Genomic DNA, 27,200 nt, shown 5'->3' on the forward strand with positions numbered 1-27,200 from the left:
GGCAATATTGGCACGTGCTTGTCTTTATTGCGGGACCGTATTTCACCGTCTAAGAAATGTTATCCCTCAGCGCAGGACGCGCCAGCATGTATGGGAAGTTTCTCGAATGCTATCGATGGTTCTATCCGCTGTCTCTTGTCGCTGAACCTTGTGTAATGTGATTGTTTGCACGCGCGGCGCGAATTGCGTACAACTTTCTGGTAGACACGCGGGCATCAGCCAGCGATTATTCTGGATCCTTCGACGACTCGTGCATAATAGGCGACCTGCTTGAATCCGCGGGTCAGATTTTCGACGATCGCCGACTGCATTCGTTGCTGTCGTTTTGCTTTCAGTTTAGCCCGTTTTCTGTAGGGACGTGTTCGCCCAATAAGAAAGTTAGTTTCGTCATTCGCCGTATTGCTATACTGTGTTTTTTGTCCTCACTACTACTACGTGACAGTACGCACAACGGCACACGAACAAGCGGCTTTCTATATTTTTTTTTGAAGCAATGTATTCCGAGAGCTCAGTCCGTGGCGGGCACGCGGAAGGAGAGCCCTTCGGCCGCCTCCCTGTGCTCGGCGGTCTGCAGTCGCCGGATGGCCTCGCGACGCTCCCGCGCCTCTCGGCGCTTCTTCTGGATGAAGGTGGGGATGCCCACGGCTAGGAACACGAGGAAGAGGCAGCCCAGCATCACCACCACGGGGCCCGCGGCGCCGAAGTCCTCGTGGCGGCCTGCGTGGAAGTCGGTATTAATCTAGTGGGGGGCTTGGGCGAAAAAAAAAAAGAAAGAACACCCGCAGCATTGCATGTAGTTGCGCATTTGCTGCCTATAAAGCGATAACCACCTGACTATGCTATCACAACTGCATATAAGAGTGGCACTACAACTGTCACTTGTGCTTGCGAATAAATGTCACTCACTCATCGCTATTTCTGATTAATGCTATGTAGCACCGCTACTACACTGTAAAAGAACCAATGAATGCAGAGAACCGAAGAAGGAAAGGAAATTTTCTATTTTGCTACATAACATCGCTTTGAATGGAGGAAACGGAGATTACCTTTTTTTTAACTGACGTTTTTCCCTATACGGTGAAACACGGAATTTTCCCCCCCTCGATATTAACCGAATTCATTTGGTTCTCCTATGCTGACGCGAAAAAATTAACGTCAATATCGTGAGCCAAATAGGGTTTTTCTTTTCGTCTCTTTACTATATATTCAATTAACAATTGCGCGCATCTTCACCGGCCACGCAAATTCAGGCAGATGGACCTCGTACGCGCGAGCCACGGGTCTTGGCTCCTGAGTAAGACACGGCTGCAATCGGGCCGACTCGTGCCACTCGGGGCGTGGCCAGTTTGGAAGTCGCAGAGTGCACGCTCGGACGGTGCCGCGTGGTAGCGGGTGCCTCGGCGCCTGATGCTGTTTCAGGTGGCAGCGTCGCATGTCCTCCATGGCGTGACTTATTTGTGCACGTAAGGTCTGTTGCAACCAAATCCCAGCATTTGACTATGCCGTACTACAGGAGAGCGGCAGTCATAAAGGGAGTAAAATAAACATCTACATATTTTTCTGTAAAATTAGAGAAGAACAATGCACAAATAATATGTTACAAGAATTGCCGTATATTTCCTGCCTTGTTTTTTTTCACAGCGTTCTTACCGTGTACTGAAACTATCGCTGCGGCTACTACTAACACATCTAGCAGTACTACTACTACTACTAACTACTGCCATAAGTTGCACCCACGCTGGTCGATCGGGCAGGCGCGTTTCGTACACGCACAGCTGTGCTAGTGCCCGAACACGCGCATATTAAGGCTGGTTATCGATGGTTAATCAGCCACGAAGATGCAGGCTGATTTAACCAGTTCAAGAGTTAAGGTCGATAAAGGTTAAGTTTCAAAAGCTAGATGCTCTCGACGTTGTAGTTTCTTCCAAACTTGTAACCTGGACCACTCGTACAACTTGGCTCACCCCGGTGCGCCTCCAGTTGGGCCTTCAGCTGGGGTCCGAACATTATTTTGTAAATTAATAAAAAAAGAAGTTTGCATTTTATGGCAGCTCCTGCTATAATCTCAGCAGAATATAAAGTATGCATATTTACCCTGTTTTATAAATACATAAAATATGCTTGCTTAAATGGAAAACGGAAGTTGAACACCTAGCAGTTTATGGCGGTGTAGTTTCAATTAAAAGCTCTCGCCCCTGCTATACCTTCTTTCTTCTAATATAATTATCAGAATCGCAATATTTCTGAAAACTGAGAGACGAAGTTTACAACTCCTAAGCATATATGCCCGGCCTGTGCATGACGGATGAGGACGCCGAGTTCATTTGCATTTTTCGTTGATTGGCTTTACAAATTCCGCGAGCCTATTTTATGCTTTTTGTGTGCACTTCTAACAACTGCGTCAGTATTTATGTACGGCTGTTAAATAAATATTAACTTTGAATATTTCCTACATTTAGGCGAATTCCACAGGGATTTAATCTATCAGCCACAGCCTGATAAATATCTCTCTGTGATGTACAATAACCGTGCAATTAAGGCGCCAAGAGTTGTGATTGAAGAAGGTTCAACGTTTGCCTACATCTTAAATCGTAGAGAATATGAACATATTATTTTTTAATTGTGTCATATTCTAGTATATTTAGAATATTCCGTAATCTGAACTGAAATTTCTTCCGTAAACGTCACTCTATATTTTCCCAAATTAGGATATGATCGATTTTTTTTTTTAGCTGTTGCCTGATGACAGCCTTCCTGTCTAGGACAACTCACAAATGAATTATCTTCTAATATTTGCTCCGTAGCTTTTGCTCGCTTCCACGGAAAGTAAATTTTCATGCAAGTAGCACCACATGTGCACGAAAGTAATTCTTTAGAAAGCTAATTAGTTATGCTTATGGTAGTTAGTTGGATGTGTTTTCATTACTCGCGAAAGTAATCGATGCCTCTCTTAATAATCCAGCTCAAGGACTATAGAATTGTGCTATCCGCCACGGGGGATGTTTAGAAATCTTGTAAAACATGAAAATGACCACCTGGTATGTCACAACAGCACGCTGGTCCTCAGCGCGCAAGTCGAGCGAAGTGGCTAACCTCTCCGTCCTTTCCTCTATTTTTTTCCTCCTCGAACGGCATTTCAGTGTCGTTGCTGATGTGTTGAGAGCGAAAATGAGGGACGATGGCCAACGAATTTTTAAGATGAATTGTTTGTGAAAATGATTCAGTAACGTATGAAGAAGGGCTGTACAGAGCTCACACTGGAAGTGCTAGGCCAGCTCCTTCTGTCTACGGCATCTACGCATTGTTAATGAAAGTTCGGCGACATAAAAGTAATCTAGGAGTAATCGATTACTTTAGAGTTATTGCTCCATTACTTTCATGGGGAGTAATTGGTGGCTTTAATCAATTACATTTTTTTAATGAAGTAACTGTAATCGGTTACTATTTTTTTTTCTGTAACGTGTACAAGACCTGCTCGGTACGTACGCATTTCTCGTGTCTGTCTTCTGCGACTGCGCTCCCGTCCGACGCGACAACGGAAAGGGTGCCAGCCCCCTGTTAAGCCTTATTGTCTCCTTTGACGGATGTTCCTCTTGCATATAGCGAAGTCAATGATGAATGAAAGCTACCCACCGCCTTAGCTGCGTGGCTTCTTCATTACGCTTCTGAGTTCGAGGTGTCGCCACATGTTTGTTGGAAGTGAAATGCGATAACGCTCGCGTGTCTTCATTTCGGTGCATGGTGAAAGATCCTGTAGGTGGTTCAAATATATCCCGAGGCCCCCATTATACGGCATATGCCTCATAATCAGATTGTGGTTTTCAACTTTTTTATCTATTTCGCTGAACGAAAAAAAAAAAAACACATACACGGAAGAAGGTGACCCCTAGAACGCTGCTATCGTGAGCAGCTTGACAAGATGTAGCCCCCCCCTCCCTCCCAACCATGGCAAAACAAGCGGGAACTTTAAACAAAAAGAGAAAAACCACTACGAATGTAAGCCGCGGTAGCAGCCAACCAGCCCCTATTGCCGCCTGCATGGGACCTCCTCGCAGATCCGCTACTGCGTTGAAGAGATGCCTGCTTCAGTCGAGATTCCACGTTCTAATAACGCGGGTTCTCCCGAGGCTTGGCATCCCAGGGAGTGAGCCCGAACTGTAGAGAACATTCACACACGTAGGCCAGGCTTAACAACTGTGGGCGAAGGCTCTCCGGCTCGAATTTGGTCACAGCGCGTGTTACGAGAACGCTGGATGGCGGTCGGGTCGTCGCGGTCGCAGATTAACCGAAAGCCCCCCCCCCCCCCCCCCCCCATCCCTCGTTCTGGTTCACGCGTGCCGTGCCGCGGCCGCGTGGTCTGGTGCGAATTGCTGACCCGGCTGACTCAGCCGTGACGAACGTACGCGACGTAAATCGTTTAACGCTGTCACTCCGTTTCCCCGCGGCGGCTGCCCACGGACTCGGAAAAAATTACGGAAGGCGACGTTCGAGCGTTTCGTTACACGCTGAAAATTCGTGCCGCCCTTTCCGAGCCCGTGACTTTTGGTCACGACATAAAAGTGCGCGGCATAATTTTTTTCCCCCTATACTGCGTTGCACGTCCTTACGCCATCCAATACGTACTAGAATTAGAAGTGTCAGAATGTTCGAGATTTGTAATACGAATCGCAGAGTTCCTGCTATGATATTCGTATTCGATTTCCCGAATGACTATTAGAAGCTAGAAGTGGAAATAACTACGGAAGTGAACGTTCTTTACATTGATTCGACTACAAAAACACTGTTGCCATTCGCAACTTTCACCGCCTATAGAGGGCACCACAACTTATCCAAAATGGCTGTCGATCCGGTGATCACCTGCACGGGGACATCGGCGCCTGCGTAGTTTTGGTCGCTGGTTGCCGCCACTTGCCGACTATAGAATCATTTTGCGTGGCATTTCACTTCAAATTCAGGAAGCAGCTCACGCTTGAGTGCATAATGTCACACTTATGAGCCGCGAGAGGGTGACGAATGCGCTCCGTCACAATCAATATATCAGCAAACATAAAGGACACATTGAGCCACGCACTTGTTCACTTTCGAGCGCCATCGAGCCCGACTGGAATCTAATTTATATTCCAAATGACTCCCTTCTGCAACTTTACCAAGCGAGTCAGTCGCCATCGATGAATTAGATATCAATCGGGCTTGATCGCGATCGTAAGTGCCCGTACGACACCGATCAGACGAGGCCCTTACGATTGAGACCGATCGGTACAGGATTTCGCGATCGCGAGTGGTTCTCCTCGGCAGCGACCGTAAGAGTCTGAATTATCCAAAAGAACAATACGATCATTCTTCTTGCGCAGATACCCTGGTTATACGTATGTGAGTGTGAGACTGTCTAACGGGTGACCTAGTGAGGTTAATTCGGGGTTTCGTACCCCAAAACAGGGTTTCCAATGCACCGTTCACAGACCATTCCTTTCTGTTGTCGCTTGTTCGAAGAAAAACTATGATGGCTTACGATGTCTTTTACGGTGCGGTTTGAGCGTTGCGGCACAAAGCCACACACGCGATTGCTCTTGTACATTGTTCCCATTTCTGAAACGCCAAAGTTCCACGGCGATGTTTAAAAAAAAAATCCTTCGCAATTTGCTTTCCGCATGCGCAAGGAGTCAGGAAAGACAACAACGACGAAGCACAGGTCGCATGTTCTCGCCAGCCATGTATTTGGTCTGTACCCACCGTGATTGCTCAATGGCTATAGTGTTGGGCTGCCGAGCACGATGTCGCGGGATCAAATCCCGGCCACGTCGGCCGTATTTCGATGGGGGCGAGAAGACCCGTGTACTTAGATTTAGGTGCACGTTAAAGAACCCCAGGGGGTCGAAATTTCTGGACTCCTCCACTACCGCATGCGTCATAATCAGAAAGTGGTTTTGGCATGTAAACCCCATAATTAAGGTATTCGTTCTATCATCAGATGACTGCTTTCGGCGGTTGCCGTGTGTTGGCTCCACCGTACCTGAAAGTTACGAATTTTGCGGCCGGGCAATGCAGTTCTTGAGTGAGTACACGGACTTCTGTTTCATAGTTTGTTGTCGTTCAATAAGAATAGCTCGCATTTAAAAGTGCCTTATATAGACATTTATGAATGGGAAAATCGTCATCCACCCGAATGTAGCACGAGGCTACAAAGGAAGCTCGTATGGGTTTCTCAGAAAGATAGCTTCGCAGTGGAGGAAAAATTCGTCCTAGTTAGGCATTTATCCCCAGCTGCGAAGCTTCTCTTTTTGATAAAAGCCGACGTGCTTGACCGCCACTGCCACGTGACAATATCGTCATCATATTATCAACTCCTGCTCGTCAGCTCTATACGACAGAAAGCGAAGGGACCAGCCGCTGCTAGGCTGACTACAAGGTGCCTGTGGGCAACTGGCGCACGCAATTATTTCGCCTTGGTATCTTACAAGCTTGCTCTCGTAAATACACTGTAAATATCGTCTTTTCCCCTGTGTTTCCCGAACAATGTAGTTATTCTTGTTAATGTTCTCAGGTCCATAGGCTGTATAGCACATGAGCACTTGAGAGTACGCATACTTGACATGTCCGTGTTGAGAAAGGAGAAGAAGCAAGTGACCGCGAAGCCCTGACGTAGCACTCGCTCAATTGGCTCACCAGCGATGTTGTTAGGGTGATGACCCACGTGCTCGTCCGGAAACGCTGAAGGAACAAGAGAACCAAATAAACGCGATTACGACACTAGCCTGCGGTTGCATGCAGACTCTACAGTGTCAACTGTACCCGAACATGGCTCAGAACGTCGACAAAACCAGCGACATAGCGGAGTAACGGAAGTTGATGTGATCACCTTTGACAAGCTGTTGAGCCTCTGTGATGGGAGTCTGGAAGGACACATCTGCAAACATGTCGAAAGTAATAAAAGGCGTCATTGATTTGCGTATTAGGCGGCTATAGATAATGTGTTCGTACGGCAGTCGGAGAAGACGAGGGCAGGCGCATATAATTACGGGCCTAACGCCAGGGCCGGTGTATAGCGTAAAACTATTCCAAGCTGTTTTTATTCCAAATCGACCATTATTCCTCCCTGATAGGTCATAATGGCTCGGACTACGCCCATCTGGGCGTGGCGCCCACACATATGGGCTGGACTCGAACCATTCGGACCTACCACGGAGGGCTAGGCCAATTTGGAATAAAAATAGGTTTGAATAGCTGTACGTTACAACGGCCCTGCAGGCCATGGCTCCCTATACAGAGCAGTGGAGAGTAATTTAGTAAAAGTAAAAAAAAAAGTAATGGCGCAAGGGGAAGTTTGCGAGCAGATGCAGGCCGAACTAATCCACTGAATATGGCGAGTTGGGTCAATCCCATAAGCCCGCCAATAATTGAAAATGTCAGGTTATGAACGCTATAGTTTAACTTACGCCAGGCTCGCCCTAGCGAATATCAGTATGTTTCACCACAATGCATAAGACTTCTCACTGCACAAGTTTCCGTTGCCTCTGTTAGTATGCTTCACAACAATGTAATGTTTTCGGGCTCTACTTTTCTCCTTTTGCAATTTCATCGTTTTTAGACAATTTCAGTAAGCTTCACCGCAATCCACAATTTATGTGACTAGCTTTACTGGAGTGCACTTCGCATTAGGCAAAAAAAAAAAAAACAGCAATTCCAGATTACTATTCAGTTTCTTCAAGCCAGAATGAAGTATATCAATGTATTAGCATCACGGCTATTCATCGACGAGTTCAACCAGCACAAAAAGTGAATCTAAACATTTCATCATTCAAGATGTCCGTTTTATAAAACAAAAGGCTCTTCGCTTAAAAGTGTGCCTGAAATAACTTCCGATGGCAAGTTGAAGTCTCTGTAGAACACATTGCAGCCCACGTACGAGTTCTTGCTCATCAATCATCGCTTCATTTACGCGTTTGCAAACTTGCATTATAGAAAGCATGCGCTTTGTGAAAGCCTGTTCGCTGCGGCTCTGTGGCTATAGAATTACTGTATATGCTACCGTAGGTAGCAGATTTGCGCGTAGGTCCGCCATCTTGCCTGAGAAACAACCAAGTCTGTGCGGCGAAGCCACACTCCGTTTTTGCAGGCGACATGCCTAGCGTATCGTCGATCAACCGTGAGCGCTTTTGCATCGCTTGTGCTCCGCTTTTCCGCCTAATCGCAAACAAAGCGCATCGAAACAGCTGACTGGATTAGATTGTGAAGAAAAAGGCGCTGCTCTTTTTTAGCGCGCGGCGTAAGATGCAGCGCGTATATTAGTTCTTTTTTTTTTTGGACTTGCATTCACCTGTGCACTTTTTCCGCCCTAATAACGTATGGGCACTCGCGTATCTAGAATAGATTGTGTATTCTATATACGCCGATCAGATGCAGCATTCGTGAACCGCGACGGTAACGATTAGATCGCACCGAATAAACTTAGGGAATATGGTGATGTTATTTTATAGATTCCGGAAATCCTACAAAAGGTTTCGTGCGAAAAAGCTCCTTCACAAGGTAGTATAAGGTTCGAAATAACATAGCGTATTAAAAACTGGACAAACTTTAGTAATTGAGGTAAACAATCAGATACTTTAATAACTTTCCTTCGCTTGAATACTGCTTGGCACTCAGGTTTTGTTGCAACAGAGATAAATACGCTACTAAGAGCAGTGCAGTGCACCGAGCCGCAACTACCTCTTTTTTTGGCAATAAAATCACAATGTGAATTTCAGAGAAAAAAACAAAAACACTAGTGTATGCGCGTGCAAATATTTTGATATAGTGAGCTTTATCAAGTGGTGCTCTTTTACAAAGGGAACTGTACTAAATATAATGATGCCCATACTTGCTTATGTGCCATAGCTCTCAACATGTAACCAGTCTAAAATATTACTGGTGAATCAATGACCAACCATTGATATTTCGACTCTGGTGCCCTATTAGATCTTGTAAGAACATATCCATGAACAAGCAAGCAATGGATATCAGCTACACCTGCAAGTGTGATTTCATTATGTGCCTTTTCACTGCAGGGATTCCAAAAGTAGCCTTCTGTGGGAGTGCAGCGAAAGTTGTTCTCGCAGGATTGACAAAGCTACAACATAGGGAATAATTCAAAACACAGTTAGTCCCTTACCGTATGTTAAATGACGACATTTATTCCTCTTGCATCCTGCTTCACATAAGCTGTAGTAGATTAAATATCTTTACTTAGTAGTAACCTCTTTCATATTCAGAAACAACCCAAGCAGTGCATAATCATGAAAATGTGAGCTGGCTTTTTTACGACACTTCTGTGAAAGCAGTGTGGTGCATCACATGCAGAAAACTGGTAATTCAAGCTAAATCTTCTGTATAACTCTACGTACTTCCATTATTTTAAAAAAATCCCGACTTGCAGTAGCTTTTAATATTCCAGCTCTGAATTTTTTAGCACAGCCCAAAAAGCACGTAGGTGTTAGTCAAGCAATTTCATCTCATATACACTTGACGCAATAGGCAGTTGACTGAAAATATGTTTGTTCAGGTGTCTTTACCTGAACACCATTAACTAGTTTTACAAAGGAAGAAAAATAATTACTGCCGTAAGGTGTCACGAGGCAGGTAAGGTGTCACGAGGCAGGCCGACGAAACAAACGTGGGATGCGCTGCGCACGTTGCGTTGTTGCTGCGCAGCTAGCACGCACGTGGACAGCGAACGGCAAGATCGGCCGGATTGGATTTGAATTTGACTGGCGATAACTTGTGTCAATCCCGTTCGCTGCAGCGGCGGCGTCGGGAAATACAAAAATTAGCCCGAACATCTGCTTCTCCGCAATGCACGGTTGCTTGCCTACCACGTGATGACGTTCTGCCAATAGAGGCGTTAGCGGCGTGATAAAACAGACGCGCAACTCTGGTACCTGCGGTAGCACATACAGTAACTCTATGTGGCTAGGTAGTTTGGCGCCATCTAGCCTGCATATGTTGAATGACAACTGTCGCCTCCGAGCTCGCTGCGTAACAGCTTGCTTTTATTATCGATAATTTGGTGAAATACTTTAAATTTTGATGTTTTATATGCCAAAACTGCGATTTTATTATGAGTCAGGCATAGTGGGTCTCTGGGCTAATTTTGATTCAATCGGGGTCTTTAACGTATATACGTATATTCAGTTCTTCTATTTATGCGTAAGCATTCCTTGGCCAGTACTCTAGAGCAGTCACGTGAAAAGTGTATTGCCTTGTATCTACACAAAAATGCCTGATTTGCAAAGTTAATACATTTAATCGTTATAATAGTGAAAATCTTGATGATTGGTAGCTTATAAGCGATAAGTACCACAATGTAAACAAAAAATAATACCCATAGATATACATAGGCCTTCTTAGAAAATCCACGGGGAAGCTTGTAGTAGGGGTGGGCCAACTGAAAATGGGGGGTGAGCCAACTTCAAATTTTCGGTTGGCTCAACTTGAATTTTGGACGCGGGTTGGGGGTGGGCCAACTTAAATTTGCAGGTGACCCAGCTTCAATTTTGAGGGTGGGTCAACTAGAATTGGGTGGTGGGTTAGCCTAAGTTTGCAGGTGACCCAACTTGAAATTTGGGGGTGGGTCAAATAAAATTTGGGGGTGGGCCAATTGAATTTGGGGGTGCGCCAACTTGAAATTTGAGGGGTGGGCCAACTTCAATTTGGGGCAGTAAAGCTGAAATTTACTTGAATACTTGAACAACATGAATACTTGAACAACTGTAGTGGAGTTTCTGCATTTTTATTCTTAGTGGGCGCTTGAGTAAACTTGAAATTATCTAAATAAACAAAATTTTAATTACTAGCGATCTTTTATACAATTCCAAATTTCAAATTGTCGCGTATTTCTTTGTATTCTAAAGTAAGCGATTACTACAGTCATTCGAGTATACAGGTAGGACGAGTGATACAAGTAATACATTTTCAGAAAGGTTTTGCTGCACTGGGGCCATGGCTGCAACGCTGATACACCAGCAACTGTACGAACGTATGAAGGAAATGACTTCTGCCGAAACATTAAATAAATCACATTTGGAGCGCCTAAGAATTTAGTGTGCCGATTTAGCAAAGACAATTTAGTATTTCGACGACCACAGCACGTTTGCATACCTAAGCAGTGGTGTGTGCAGCGGCAGTATTACACATAGCGCCAATAAACGTAACATTTTACGTGCAGCTTGTGGCGTGTTGCTTCATTGTTTTATAAGTTTCGTTGTCATGCTGCAGCATGGTACTGTTCCAAAATTAGAGGCTCCTCGGTAAATGGGGTGTCAATATTAATTATCATTAGGGACCTCTCATATTGCTTTAAACGTGGTATTTATTAAAATTTAGAAAACATATTGGGTATTTCATTTGCGTATTCGAAGGTATTTTTTCTCGAAAATTTGTATTAGATTCGATTCGGAAATTTCACTATTCGAAAACATCTGTTGGAATGAGTAAAACTATGACGGCTGAGACGCGATGGCACAAGCCACTGCAATTACTGAGTAAAGCATATCACCGATAAGTTTTTGCGTTATCTGAGTTCTGGAAGGCACGTATCACGCAGAAGACGTTTCCCACAAGCACCCCTGACGAACTAGTGCTAGTATTAAGCCTAACTTTTTATTGCAAGCATAATAGCCCCACTCGTATTCTAGCACATATTAGGAACCTTATTTTTAAATGACTGCTCAAAAACCAGTTTTAAAGAAAAGAAAATACGGGCATCGAAACGAAAACTCCTATGATGCTGTTCGACAACCTATTGACCCTTCTCGCGGCGATCCCGCGGGCTTTGCCATGTTTGGTCACGTGGTGACACGTCCATTGCTTGCCTCAACTTCCTCTATTAGCTCCGTGTTTACAATGGGTTGGCATGGCGCCGGTGCGGCATGCAAACCTCTGTTTCGGGATATATCGTGGACGGCGACTGGGTGGACGACGCGAAGCTTTGGCCACAGCTTCAGAGAATGTGCAAAAGCGATTTGGAAGCTGATTAAGCTATGTACAAACGGTGCGAGCAGCGCATATATGGTGCTTGTTTTGAAAGCGGATCTAAATATGTATTCCAAAGGTATCCAAACTTTCCGCTCATGAATTGAATCAGGATTACTGTGTAGTGTTGTTAGTCCTTTATTTGGCAAATATCTTAAAGCAGCGGCCTCTCACATTTTTTGGCTGAGTAAATTTTCCTCGGCGCGGTCACTATCGGCTTGTTTTCTACCTAATCGATCGCGGGTTTGCTCAGTTCCGGTAGATTTATTTTTTTCTGCGTTCAAGGCTTGAAATGTAGCCGTTTTGTACATTGTAATACCTCGTAGCAAAGATGTACTATCGCAAGTAATTCACCCACTCTTGTGGATCGTCACGAAACATCCAGCTGTGACCGTTCGGCGCGCTATCGGTGCAGTTTGTCATTTATTGTGCATATATAGAGCACATATATTCAAGTGTGCGCCCACCCTTTTATGGACACACATTGCGATAGAGTGAGCGTAGGTTGCCGTGGCAGTAGCGGTAGATGTGCTCAAAGCACTGCGCGAAACGTACTATGACAGCAAGCGGCGCTACTCCCTTTGTCGTTGTTTTAACCAGTGTCACTTACTCTTGCCGACGTTCCTAGGCTGAAGCAATTTCTTTCAAGTTCAGTGGTAGAACGCTGTCGGATGAGCGAATTTCTGTATCCTCGAAGAAAGCCCTGCATCTCGAAGTGCCGGCAACACGTACGGACAGTTGCAGCAAAGGTCTGCGAACTTGGCTTCCTTAATGTGCGAGTCACTATGCTTGCAGCCACCGAGTGCGCACGTCTTCAATCCACGTGATTCAATCCGGCACGACTGGAGCGCAGTGCCTTAGCGCAAACTCAGTCGCATTTCCGACAGCTGATCGCACAGAAGCGAGGTGGAAGCGGTAGCGGTTTCGTATTTGCGCGCGCTCGATGAGGCTACGTGCAGCGCGCCCCCTCGAAAGCGCCATCTCGTTTGTGTAGAACGAACTGCTCGGCGAAAAGGGTCGACAGCAGTGGCAACTTCAGTTTCATGTTCTTAGAATAATGACGGGATCTGCATGGTGGCACGGGGCGCAGGCTGATTTTCGGCAGGCACTTTTGCCATCGGAAGTTTGTACAGATCATTGTCCTGGTTGATGCGAGTGCCTCGGCTGCTAAGTATGGACAGCTGGGCTAGTTGGTTGTGATTAGCATTATGAAATATCGTTCCAGCGCAAGTGTCCGTGTTCAATTGTGCGCTGGAACGATGTTTCATAATGCCTCGGCTGCCCGGCTGCTACTACACTGATTTTACGCGCAAGGGAATACTGATGGAGGCTAGGGTATACTCACTTGGCACTATGAAAGGGCTCTCGCGCGAAAGTAGCCTGGTGATATTGCGAGTTGCATTGGCACCAAGAATCCCTGCAGTAGAAAGTGGCGTGCATATGTAAAGTATGTCCGGCGTGAACATAAACGCAGGAAACAAAACAAAAGAAAATACGAAGAAATGCTTGGCGTAATGACCCCTCTATTTTACGAATGGCGAAGGCTGTGGCGTACCGTGCGAATGAGTTGTCTGCTGCGATGAATGATTTATAAGTTTTGCAGAATTATTGCGTCTAATGTCATGAAGCTGCGAAGTGGGCAACGAACGACGCCGTAGCAATGGAAGCGCTTGACACTTCCATGGTCCCTCCTCTTGGGCGTAATATAATGTAATGTAATTAATGGTAATGCGCATAAATCACACCGAACAATATATGTCATGTCGCCACTAGGCACTTACCCCACCCGTCCATCTTCTGTTTTACATCTTTTGTAGACCGCTTCTAGTCCCCCCGGTATTCCAGCCAATGACAACGGGCACACACCAATGAAAACCTTTGGCAATTCATCCTTTGCAAATTTGCTCAGAACAGGCTATGGCTACTTTGCCGATAGTCCACCTCTAACGATAACAAATTCGCTATTTATGTTTGACTCGGCATCGTCATAATTCATTATTTCATGCCGAGCTACTGCGTGAACTACGAGCTGGTGTCGCCAACCGTCTCTCGGTTTTGCATATTTTTCTGGCTTCGGAGGCCTCTTCTCAAGTCGGGAGCGGCTTTCTGTAATTGTAGTACGTTTATTTGGGAATGCAGCACAAATATTTTTTCTCTTTATCCTTTAAGTGACTTGCCTTAAAAACAGGAAACGCAAATTGTAGGCGCGAGGCCGTATATAACATCTAATCTGTATTCCGCGATATCTAGGATTTTGCTTTAGATAGCGCAAAAATATGTAGAAAAGTGGAGGGCTCAAAAGCCGACCGCCACAATTTGCTTGGCGGAGAACCGCACGCGGAATGTGATGCTTCAAACAACACGAATGCTGGCATGTCACTTTCCTATTATTCGTCGCTTTCGCCTCTTTTTCCTTTAATTCTTAGCACTTTCGGGACGCAATGAGTCCTGCAGGAATCAGAGCGTTTTGCTGGATATATTTAACATCAAGAAAAACAAACCAAGGAAAGGATTTTCAGAAGCGCGAAAGCTAACATTGATCGTTGCGTAATCTGTCGATTTCGCGCTACAGATGGATATTTCTCAAGTGTCCGTCTGTCGCGCACCACGTTGAGGTTGGCCCTCCGCACTCTATTCTTGGAGTTTGCTGCCTATACTCGCGGTCAAATTTCTGCGGCTATTAAGGGAAAGCTACGGGGGGCGGAGCTTCTGCACACGTGTTAGCGTGCCAAGTAGACCGGCAGTGTTTGGCAGTGCATGCTTGTGGTTGCTCGGAACAGGCTCTGAATCGACACAGCTTCCACGTGCGACGGTTTCACGTTTCGCCAGACGCGATAGGGAAAAGCCGCAAAATAAGTCGACATTCACATTCATTGGTGCGTTTTCGTCTTATTTAACTGTTGCTAATAACGTGTTGATGTTTTCTCTTCCGCAGCTTAAACTAACGTCGACGAAAACGCGGGACTCTTTTCAGAAGCGATCTCACTTGTGCGCGCTTTGCCTCCGTAACTTTCCCCTGATAGCCACAGAAAGTCGTCGGTGAGTGTAAAGCATGTCGTCTGCCCTCGATGGTATGCGTTGCATGCGCGACCCGTGAGAGGAATTGTTTAGAAGGTCTGCTGAGACGCGCCCTGTGCGTTCGCCTGCAAAAGCGACCAAGCAAGCTGGACGCACTGTCACGATCCACTCAGTCGGCACCGCCGCATGCAGAGCACCATTCGGGCTTCCACTGCTGCTGCATGAGCGTTTTGAACACAAACACTAGTCTTTCTGCCTTGTTCCTACCGAGCTCTGAGCCTCATATTGCGTGCTCGTCTAAGAAAGTAGCGCTGCATTACTTCCATAAGAAAGGAAGAAAGAAAAAGAATCCTACTCATCTGCTGCATGCATACCACACCCTTGCGCCTAATTTATATTCTGAATAGAACGGACAGTAAATGTCAAGCTTACTTTATTTAATTCTTTCTTTGAACGCTCAGAAACGCCGACCGTCTTCCTCCGGTCCCGCATCGACCACTGTTGAGGTGCAGTCTGGCACGCTTCTCATCATGCAAGCGTTCTCTGAAGAATTCAGCGCAACAGTAAACGTTCCTATCGCTTTCAACGCTTCCCCTGCAGCGGGCTCAACTGAGACTATTTCAAAAACGATGTGCGTTTCTTTGGCGAGGCATCCCCGTTTTTTCAAATTGAGCACGTGTGTTTTCAGCCTCTATCGTGGGCCAATCGCAGAGACAGTGTAATCTACATGTACAGGGTGATAATTTTATGCTTTATGCAGTTTTTAAAGGTCGCCTATGGCACATAGCAAAATTGGTGTCCTTGGGCCGGATTATTCAAGGAGGCGGACATTGCTAGGACGGGAAACCGAAACACATATTCAGCTAATTAACAAAAGTTTAGTAATGGACTTTTTATCCAATTACATTACGGCACATAGCGCAACTTGCAAATTACAGCCGGTGAGCTGGCAAGACGTACCCACTTGAAATGAATATGCCGGATGACACTAGTTTCGACATAGTACTCTTCAAAGTGTGGGACAAATATATGGGCGTTCCAGTTACTTCTTATGCTAGAACGCATAAAAAATTGTTTTTTTTAAGTAGATGAAACAACGGCGCATTCTTACGGTGAGTTTGATGTCGCATAGTTAGTTAATTAGTTGGATATGTGTTTCGATATCTCGTGCGAGTAATGTGCGCTCCTCTGAATAATACAGCTCACTGACCAGAATTAAGTCATCCGCAGCAAGCTATCTTTAAAAATACCGTAATATCTTAAGATGATCACCGTGTATGTGTACGGATCACGAAGGTAGTGCAGTAAAAAAATGTAATCGGCCCTACGCTCCTCATAATACTCATACGCGGGATGTGACGTGACAGATTCTCGTGCGTAATGGCTCCGTCCGATTCTCCTCCCTTCCTTCAACTCGACCAGGAAGACGTTGTCTTTGATAGACTTCAATCAGAAGTCAAATCTCATTACAACTTTTAGAGCGCACCTCTTAGGTGCCCGCTGCTGCGGCGAGCGTTGGCGTGCTAGCTCGTAAACGAGCCGACGATAGGAGCGGAGGCGGAGCGCAGCGAGCAATGGAAGACGGAGAAAGCGAAGAGAGCGCGAGGAAGAAAGCGTAGGAGGAGGGTGCAGCGGAACCATGAGGCGGAAAGCGCAGGAGGAAGGTATGGCGGAAGCGTGAGAAGAAAAGCTTAATGTCACGCACGACGGGCTTTGCGGTGGCGATGGCGCCAGAGTAGCGCGCGCGGTCTGTACGGAAGCAAAGCGCTGCATGAGCGGAGGTTTGTCTGCGGCGGCTGCGGTGAATTGCGCCCATGCGTCACCATTAGTGAGGCAGTCGCGCCACACTTCGCTCCGTCTGCAATGTGCCACGCGAGACGGATTGTCCGCGCCAGCGAACATATCGGGAAATGAAAACCTACAGCTGCACTCAAATTTCTCAATAGGGAGTGCCATAATCGTCGGTGAGATTTAAAAAAAAAAAATAACCCGCTGTGCAGATTCGGAAAGTAAAATTGCCCATTTATTTTACAATATGAAAGTGAGAACAAAGCAGGAAACAAAGCTTAATCTTAAACAAGTGTAGGTTTCAAGGCGCGTGTATAAGGCACGCAAATTTTCGATTATAGCGCTTCCTCCTCCCACATAATCACATTGTGAAACACTGAGGCAGTGTTTTTTTATTAATAACACTAACTATATATATGATTATTGTTTAATTATTATTATGGTGCCACGGTACGCAGCACTGTACACATAGCTGCGCAATCAAAAGAAAAACAGAAAGTAGAATCAACGATAGGTTGTATCAGTCTTCATCACGTCGGAGTTTAATGCAATGCGCGAAAGTTCCCCACTATGGCGTATCAAGACTACCATGCAACGACACTCCGATTTATATCTGATTTGAGCAATATATAACACAGTTCTCCTTCTTATATCGCTGCAATCCTGAAAGGTTCGTAATGCCAGCGGTGAGAGAGGAAGAGAGAGAAGGTTTTTGGTTGAACTACAGAGAAATCTGCCGGCATATAAGTAGGCGCCTACTTGCTACTCTGCAGAGGGAAAATGATCGGGGACAGAAAGACCGTAGGAGCAGGAAAGTGCGAAAGAAAAAGAACAAAAAAGTATGTGATCTCGGTATTTACGAGTGAGATAAAGTTGATGGTTTTCATGTAGACATGCCAAAATTTGTCAATTAGGCCGGTATGTTAAGGGAATATAAAAATAAATTTCAAAGATTATCGTTGCATTGTAGGAGAAGGTATTTTTTTTATTCACATATACAGCCGTCTCATCGCAAGTCATTGCCGGGGTGGGTGCAGAAGTTGTTTACATGTGTAATAAATCCAACATGATACAGTGTACATTAGCATAGATAAAAACCATAAAACTGCATGAGTGTGCATGGAATAGAAGATCACGTTACATACACGCGTAGGGCATACCAAAGTAAAATTTCGTTTAAAACAGACCTCATTGAAGGGTACGTACATGAGCAATAAATTAGAATAGTGCAGAAGCATGTGTTAGTATCCTTCTTAGTATTCATAGGACCTAGTATTCTTCTTAAATATAATGGTTCTTGGGAAACAGAGCCCATTCTTCTGAAATGACAAGTTGTCTTGTCTTTTTAACCTAGACATTCCATCAAAATGTGTTACACAGTTTCTAAGGCACTGCAGTTATCCCAATCACTGGCGCGTGACCCAATCAAACAACGGCATACAGTGATGTGGCTCTTAAGTAAAACACGCTACCTACAGGCACGGCAGGACGTTAGCACGGACCGACTACTTATAAGATGTGCCACGATGCATCTCCAAGGCGCAAGAGGAACAAAGAAGAACAAACAGAAAATGTCATACGCACCGAGCAGGTAGCTAGCCTCCATGCCAGTTTGATGATGAAGATAGTGATTTCGAAGCGCAAGTCACTTTGTCCTTCTCCTTGTCTATGCTCCGTGATGGAATCCTAGACTATACGTACTACACAGAAGAAATAACAACGAAAAGAAGTAAGAAGAAAGCTACCGACCAAGCAGGGGATTATCATAGAATTTGCTGAGCTCCAACGCGAACGTTCATCTACGACAGAGTGGCCGTAGAAGGAGACCGCGCATGACGACTTCTGAATCGTTCAGCTTGAAAACAGAAGCCCCCCCACTGGTCATTGCAAATAATTTCTACCGCCGTTCGTTGGGAAGTTACCGCCTACTTCATTTCACAGCCACGACAAACCGCGAGTCGGAGATTAGCACACCTTCAGGTGCCGCATTCAGTGGCGGCTGGCGTTCCTTATTATTAAAGGTTGTTGAACCGCTTGCACTACCGTTGCACGCTCGTCTACAACCGAGCGCATTCGAGTGCCGGCGGCTATACTTATCTGGCAGACGGCTAAAAAGCTAGCGCTCGGAATAACGCAGGCATCGGCGAGATATTAACCTTATGCCTGGGGCGGACTGCAGGTGTTATCGGCCGTCTTTGTTCGGGGCTACAAGTTCGGCAGTGAGTGTTGATGATTTATTAACGAAGTTATCGGCTTGAAGCGTCACCGAAACTCTCACATCCCTAAAAGACATCGTAACGGCGAGCGACTCCTAAATAATATCCACCTCCTTGCAATTCGCTATATGTGTCCAATAGGCTGTAGGCGAACGTTGTTTCATTCTGCCATTATCGGAACGCCATCGCTGTGTGAACCGAACCCGCTGCTTCGTGGTAGGCAGAACATTGCCATTAACTGGGCGCGATGGGGCGGTCAATTTTCATAATTTAATGCTAAGGATTACGGAAAAGGACACAATTGCCAGATACGCTGATCATACATGTATTGGGTTCAAGAAACTTTGTTTAGAATATGCAGTACGTGTCTCGTGCGAATGGAGGCAGATTATAACTTCCTACTCCGCTGTCAATTAAAAACAAAAAACAAATGAAATAAAGAAAAGGTATGTAGGGGCACGCAAATGAAATTTATAGGCCTTTATTAAGTGACAATTGCATTAAAGTTATATTTATTTTGATCCACCGCGGTAGCTCAGTGCCTACGGCGCTGCGCGGCTGAGCTCAAAGTCGCGGGTTCAATATCGGCCCCAGCGGCTCCATTTCGATGAAGGCGAAATGGAAAAAACGCTCGTCTGCCGTTACTTAGTTGCACGTTAAAAAAACTCAAGTATGGTATGGTATGCTACGGTATGGTAAAACTTTATTGTGGCCCTGCAGATAGTGAGTCATCACGAAGCGGGCCGCTCCAACGTGGGAACCGGAAGGCCAAGCCGCTCGGCCGGATCACCAGGTGGCCAAATTAATCCGAAACGCCCCCTATACAGCGCGCCTCATAATCAGATCATGGTTTTCGCACCTAGAACCCCATAATTATTGTTCCTTTTCACATTTTGTCATTGGAGCAAGCAGTACGCCACGTTCGTTATCAGCAGGATCGGCCGGTCGTAGACGGTGCATAACAAGGAAAATTATTAGCTTCGAAGGTAGCGAAGACACACAACCTACCTAAGCCACATGAATAAACTAAACTTAGTGACATTCCCCCTCTCCTGGCATCTCCTTCTCGCCTCGCGCGCCTTCCGTCGCCGTTCGCAATGTCAGTTTGCTCGTATTTGATGGCGGGGAACACGCTATGCAGCATCCCAATCAACGCAATTGCCAGGAGCACCGCGATCAAGTGCCACTATTATGGTGCCAGCGCAAGTAAAGCACATACACACACAAAAAACTAGAAAACAGAAGGTGGGGCTGGTAGCCCATGGACGCTCGTGTGCTTTGTTTCCGCAGAAATGGTGCGACCGCAACCACGAGACTCCGTCCCACCAACAGGGAGGAACGGATAAGTCCCGGAGCTCTTCGCATGCCCTCACTCACCCGAATGGGTGGCAATATAAAAGACTGTTGCTACTTTTAGTTTCATTCAGGGGCCTTAAATAAACCTCCTCTAAGGCGCCACCACGCAGCCCTGGCTGGCGCGGTCACAGAGAGACCGTGGCCGTTTTAATATAAGAATTCCGTGGGCTTGATTCTATATTTTTTAAAGCGTTAGCATTAGAAGTGTCAAAGAAGGAAGAAAGTATATATGTGTAAACTTTGTGAAGCCGGTCACGCTGTAAAGGTAGAGAGGGTATGCGAAAGCTCAGAAGAACGTGTGTGGTGCATCCAGGGAAAACACGGGGAAGGCGGGAGATTGAAATTCAAGACGATGGGCAAATCGAGAACAAGGTGAAAGCAGGAGCCAACGTTTGTAATATAGTGCATGTTATAGTGCATGTAATATAGTGCATGTAATATAGTGCATGTGTACTGAAGCTGACGGCGATCTGGTGCGCATCACCATCAGTTGCACTTCGCTACTCGAAGAAGCTGGACGGGTGTCTAGTGAGCTCCTGAACAATACTTTGCAATCTGGTGAACGCCCTTTGTATAATGAATCCTGGACCCCAAGAAGGCGCGTCGCAATGCCAACTCATTAATTCTCTCGCATTTACAGCTAAATCGCCGCTGATTTTTTGTTTCCGTTCTTATCGTGCACCGTTCACGGCTAGCCGAGCCCGGTGACAACGTCGGTGGACAGCTGCCCTGACGTCTGAGGTAGCGCCAAAAAGAAATGAACGAGAAGAAATACGCTGCATTATTCCAATCTAGGGGCGGATAATGCAAGCATTCCTTTCCCTCTGTTCCATTGTTTTCTTATCATCCGTCGTTCAAGGAGGGAGTCCACTACGGCGATAACGTAGGCGCACCGGCGCTTTGACGACGCGCGAAATGGAATAGCATTGCAATAGTATCCCGACCACTGACGACGACTCAGCGACGGAGGTATAGTAATCACTGAGGTACGAGGACGTCAGCGAGGACCGACAGCAGACGGCGGCCGACGACGCGATGCCAGCTATGACCGACGTGACAGCACGGCGACTTATACGTCGTGGTCCCGAGTGCGCCATGAGTGACCACAGATAGAGCGCTCTTTTGTTTCGAATTCTGCAAAGGAAACACGATGACAATAAGCATGACGGCAATACCTGCGAAACAGGCAGGAAGTTTGCTTCAAGTATGTATCCCTAACTCCAATCGCTGTAACAGTTATGCGCAACGGAAAATTGAAAGTAAGAACTCTCTGTTGGCAATAACGCAGTGAGGTTAGCGCAAACGCCACAAATTTCATGACTTTCGTGTGAAAAAAATAACATTTTATAAAAAAAGAAAGCCAGCGCGCGTATACGTGTTTTAGTGTCGCGTATGGCATATCAACGTAATTCTATTTTGCGTAAAACCTATCTGTCTCTATAGCCATACGGGCTTCCAGGGAACAGTGTTTTGCACAAGAGACGAATCAGCCGTTGTGCGAGCGCAAGTCGAGAAGCTGCGACCAGAATATTCGTTGCTTTTGCCCTGTACGCGACAGATGCCGGGGCTGCGAGGAGAGCCGCAGTGACGTCAGTCAAGGTGGTCGCCTGTGTCGTTTGCTACGCTTCCAGTGTAATTGCTTAAAATGTGTCTGCTCGTGTCCGCTTAAAATACATGCATTTGTTGTTGCGTATATGTATTATTGCATGTAGTTGTATCCGCCGCATTACAAAATGAACAAACACCTATTAGCCTAATTTATTGAATTACTCTCAAGAAGCCGCTTGGAGGCAATATGAACAACAGCAGACTGCACGGAATTGACAGTTTTTTTTTTACAGGCAGTGTGTAAAGTTATTAAAACACACACACACACACACACACACACACACACACACACACACACACACACACACACACACACACACACACACACACACACACACACACACACACACACACACACACACACACACACACACACACACACACACACACGCACGCACGCACGCACGCACGCACACGCACGCACACACACACACACACACACACACACACACACACGCACGCACACGCACGCACGCACGCACGTCTTTGTGCGCACATGAGGGATAGGGTTTGTGACATTGCGAGATCGATCAACCAATTCACAAGTTCTTGTAACTGGCTTACCTTGCGACCACTTGTAGCCATCCTTACGTCTGTTCGACACGACTATATGCAGGCGCTTCACTGAAAACTGGCCAACTTATTACGAGCGTTTCTCGCTCAAAAAAGCACATAAACACGTTTACTTAAGCAAGGCGTTTAGAGAAATCTTTTATTTTGCGCAAACATCTGTTTGCAAATGAGAACAGGTGTGTGGCCTAGTAATAGATGGCTTCTTTCTGTGTACTGGAATAAAGAGAGAGAGAGAGAATTAGCGTTCGCACGGAATGATAATAATAAGCTGCTTTGTATACTTCGCAATGTAGGAACCACTACGCAAGTGCCCAGTTGGATTGAAGCATATTTGACACATCGTCAGCAAGCCGTTAGAGTAAAAATACTGCATCGAGGGTTCAGGGGTACCTTAAACATCCATATTAGGTCCCCTCCTGTCTCTGCTATATATAGTGACACTCCTTCAACGGTCGAATCGCCTGTTAAAATTAAGCTTTTGGCCGGTGATTGTTCACCTTACTGTTGTGTTACAAGTAAAAAGGATCAGGCTAAAATTAGCCATTGCCGTAAATAAAAAAGCTCATGACGTACTAAATGAGGGATGGAATTACAAGAAATCTACTTTCACTCATATATTAAAAAATTGGCAGTCAGTTTAGCACAGGCCGAAGAGCGCGAAGAGGAAAGCCTCCATGCTCAAGGGACATCCATTAAATTACTCGATATTCTTATTCGAGTGCGTTGTTACTTCATATTTCTTCATATTAATACTTCATATTCAATACTTCGTACTTCAATACTTCATATTACTTGTTTTCTCTCACTAAAGGTCATGTGTTCGACTCCCACAAAAGGTCGAGGATTTGACTCCAACCAAATGTCGTGGGCTCGAGTAACTTAATCAACTCTACATAATTAATTGTGTCTTTTTTGGCATGATTAGCGGCATAAATGTGGTAGAAGACGACAACGAACGCGCGAACAGTGGCACGAGCGTTCTGGTTTTCTGTACCTCACAACGCGACCTTGAGACACACAGATCTAAGGCTTTAACGATGGCTCGGTTTTTGTTCGAGTATAATATTGGGGACACAATTGGGGTTAACGTGACTAGTTTCAAGTATTCAAGCGTAACAATTTTGGGTAAGCTAAACTGGCGTCAGCGTGTAGGAGTGTCTGTTGGTCAGCTTATCAGAAATTGTGTTTTATAAGGAGGATACTACCGATCTCGACGAAAGAAGTGACGGTAGTGATTTAGAGAATTTGTATTCGTCCGGTCCTACAATATGCTAGTGCAATTTGGAGTCCGCGTCAGAAGATTCTAAGGACGAAATTGGAACGTATTCAGCACGCTTTACATGTTCAAAGTACAAGCGCGCTCACATTGTTACATGTATGCTTAGGGCCTGTGACTAAGAGCTCCTATAAAAGTAGGAAGGCTGTAGAAGTAGGTAGGAATAGAAAGTAAGTGTCGACGGCAATTTTTTGTTCCCCCCAACTATTGCAAGGAAAGGTTAAGGTAAACAAAGATATATGTGTATAGCAGCAGCTTCAAAAATGATGCTTGCGAACAACCCGCGCTCTCCTAGTGCGACCAACGCGAGCCCGTACGGATTTGTTTCGTTTTATTTTTTTTTTCTTGAGACTATAAACATATGAGATAGTTTACCGGATGATGAGCAGAAAAACGACGTATGTGATTTTGACCGTCATGAAATGCATGTGTATTTTTGTAAATTTCAACCATTGTACCGCCCCCTGTAACCGCTTGACAACCGAGGGTTAAAGTATCACTAAATAAATAAATAAATAAATAAATAAATAAATAAATAAATAAATGGTGCTGACCGATACAAGATCTATCAGAACGTGCGAAAATTCATACCCTGTGAGAGAGGTGTAGTTCATAAGACTTCGTTGTCGTGTCGTAAAACCTACGTAGTATAGACAGGACGTTGTATAAATGTGTACGCCTAAAAGAGCACAGTGCATCTGTAAAGAATAGCGCTTCCACTAATCTATTGCTATGGATCCCGGCACACACTGGATTGAGCACATCCAACGAAGCGGCCCACCGCGTTGCTCGAGGCCTCAATCACCGAGCATCATCGAAGGAAGAGCCCCCGCGGGGTACTGCAAACGCCTGGGCGTGGGAGGATCGTATTACCAGGTTCCAGAAAATCACGACATGCTACAAGTTACAAAGACGCGTATACACATTCCTTCACGCTAGATTAGACAGGACACAAGCAGTACACTTCAGACAATTGCAAACAGATTCTTACAGAAACCCCAGACTCATGCACGCCATGTATCCAGACATGTACACTACAAACAGATGCACATCGTGTGGCGAGGATGCCACGCTTAATCATATTCTATGGGAGTGTCAGCACCTCACAAAGAAGTCGGGCAGTGCCGACCCCTCCGTCTCTACCACCGCCAGCCTCCGCTCGCGCTGGAAGACCGCACTGCTCAGCTCGAACCTGACAGCACAACTCTGGGCCAGCGTCCAGCGAACCGAGGAAGCAGCTTCGAGAAAAAGTCTCGGAACCGCGTCCGCGGCGGGTGCCCAGACCCACTAAACAGACACCCGACACGAATCTTATTGATCTGAAAATAAGGTTTACGCTCTCCACCAATCTAACCTTGCACTGTCGCTCGTGTTGTTCTTTATTACTTTTCACGAACGCGGAGGCGATAGTGTTTAGACATAGATATCCGGCTCCCCGGGAAGTGGCCAAAGCTTATCCCATTCTCATAGAAAACGAAAACTGTGTTAGCAGCACATCAATTGGCTTGCATGATAAAAACAATCATGTCTCTGCAAGCAGGTATTTTGTTCAGGCGGCTACGGTAACTCATGTAACGGGTACGTTTGTGCTCGTTTATATATGTGAACGCATCCACAAAAAATCACGGCCGAAGTATTCTGTACAGATGGTTAACCAGAGAAGCTGAAACGTGCGGCTTCCGGGTTTATCACTGGGTTAATTCCGATTGTTCATTAAACAAAAGCTTGGTAGACTGCCAGATCCTCGGTACGCAGTTGCTGCTTGCGCTCGGTTGCCGAGCCTGTTGTTGTGCCCAGGCTGCAGCACTGACACGGCGTAAACGAGCTCGTTCCCGGTTCTGCTCGCGGGGTTGCTGATAGAAAGCTACCTGCTCCTCAGAAGTACGTGTAACGCATGGCCAACCCATATCGGAGCCGGAGCGAAACTGCTGTGCGCGCGCTCGGCTGCATGCGACAGATAGCAACGACATCACTACTGGCGCAGCCAATCGCGCGCCTCTCCTTCTCTCTCTCTCTTTTTTCCGCGCATCCGTGCGAGGTTGCGACGGAGTAGTTTTCGCCGTACAGACGGACGGACGGACGGACGAATAGGCTAGCCATATACAGCTTCGCTGTATAAACTTTCCAGTTGCGAGTCAGCAGGGGTGGTGTGTGTATTTCCTATCCGTCCAGGGTTTTGTCCCCTGCTATTTATCGAAATAATGAAACACCAACTCGCTAAATCACAGCTTTCTTGCTACCATAAGATGTCGTAATACGTGACACCTGCCATTAAAAGGCCAGATCCACGTTGTTTGGCCATGAGCTGGGCTGGCTGACACTGCCAGGGCTAATTTTTTACAGGAACACCCAAGAAAACAGGAGAGAACGAGGCAACTACGGTAACTGAACTTGTACAGCATCGCACTCACTATACGGAGGGTGAGGATTTTGTTTCCAGCCTGCGGCAAGTTATCTTTTCAACCACTTTCACTGTCCTTTACCAGATTATTTCTACACATCAATTAAATATTGGTAATACATTAACCTATAATTTCTCTGGTTTCGCTGTATGTCCCTTCGCACGGCTTTCATATAATAAGGCTGAATAATTCGTTTTCAAGTTTTCAGGAGTTCCTGTAGTAATCGTGTTTCGTTCTATGACCTTTATTACGTTCAAACATCAAATATAATATACCTATATGGCTATGATGTTCTGCTAGATCAGAGTATGTAAGCGTATTTCCTGGATGAGAGTCCCAACATTGGTTCTAGGCCACCTCCGATTTGTTTTCATAAATTGAAAGACCTGCAATACCAAAACAAAAGGTCACAGGAATAAAAGGTGAAAATAAGGCGCAGGTTACGGGTAATTTCTAGGGAAACTCGAAAGTCTGTCGGGCAGTGACATCTTTTTGGCAATAAAATATAAGTATTCAAGAGCTCCGGAGAGTTGTAAGCGAGCTTCACGAACTGCACAGAATTTAGCACACTGTCCTGAGCGAAGTTTAACTGTCAACTGAGATCAAATTTGATCAAAATAGGCTAACATTGTGGCCAATGAGAATGCAAATATAAATGCGTGTAGAAAGATTACGCATTTCGTGATACATGTTTTTCTGCGTGGGTTCGAAAACATCTTACGGGATTTGCCCACCATACTTGCTAATTGTTTCAGACACCTGTGCGATACAAAGAGTTTACAATTGTTGAAAATTATGGGCACGTTATGTGTAAATAGTGGGGATGTTTATCGCTTCTGAAATAAATAGAGGGCTCGCAGATGATTACGGAGCCCTGAATATCTTCCTATTTCCACATTTATGCGAAGTGCTCTTGGTAACTATACAGAGAACTAAACAAGTCATTTTGTTTATATAACA

At 45.6% G+C, this 27,200-nt stretch overlaps 1 protein-coding gene across 1 annotated transcript; it reads right to left on the bottom strand.

The window, feature by feature from the left end:
• Nucleotides 1-472: 472 nt before the first annotated feature.
• LOC142583313 (uncharacterized) lies at nt 473-18,676 on the bottom strand. The gene is made up of 5 exons (XM_075693737.1): nt 18,394-18,676; nt 13,349-13,420; nt 6,857-6,904; nt 6,664-6,708; nt 473-717 (listed from the first exon to the last, which is right to left on the bottom strand). The coding sequence occupies exons 1-5, from the start codon at nt 18,413-18,415 to the stop codon at nt 509-511; spliced, it is 396 nt and encodes a 131-aa protein (XP_075549852.1). The 5' UTR covers nt 18,416-18,676; the 3' UTR covers nt 473-508.
• Between the last annotated feature and the right edge of the window lie 8,524 nt (nt 18,677-27,200).

The sequence above is a fragment of the Dermacentor variabilis genome, chromosome 5 (assembly GCF_050947875.1).
Source record: "Dermacentor variabilis isolate Ectoservices chromosome 5, ASM5094787v1, whole genome shotgun sequence".
NCBI classification, from domain to species: Eukaryota; Metazoa; Arthropoda; class Arachnida; order Ixodida; family Ixodidae; genus Dermacentor; species Dermacentor variabilis.

What these genes read in the sequence shown, in the direction of transcription:
- LOC142583313 (XM_075693737.1), bottom strand. Translation starts at nt 18,415, where the DNA reads ATGGAGGCTAGCTACCTGCTCG. An exon ending in GGAGGCTAGCTACCTGCTCG is followed by an intron (nt 13,421 to 18,393) that starts GTGCGTATGACA and finishes TTTCTACTGCAG; the next exon opens with GGATTCTTGGTGCCAATGCA. An exon ending in GAGCCCTTTCATAGTGCCAA is followed by an intron (nt 6,905 to 13,348) that starts GTGAGTATACCC and finishes ACATGTTTGCAG; the next exon opens with ATGTGTCCTTCCAGACTCCC.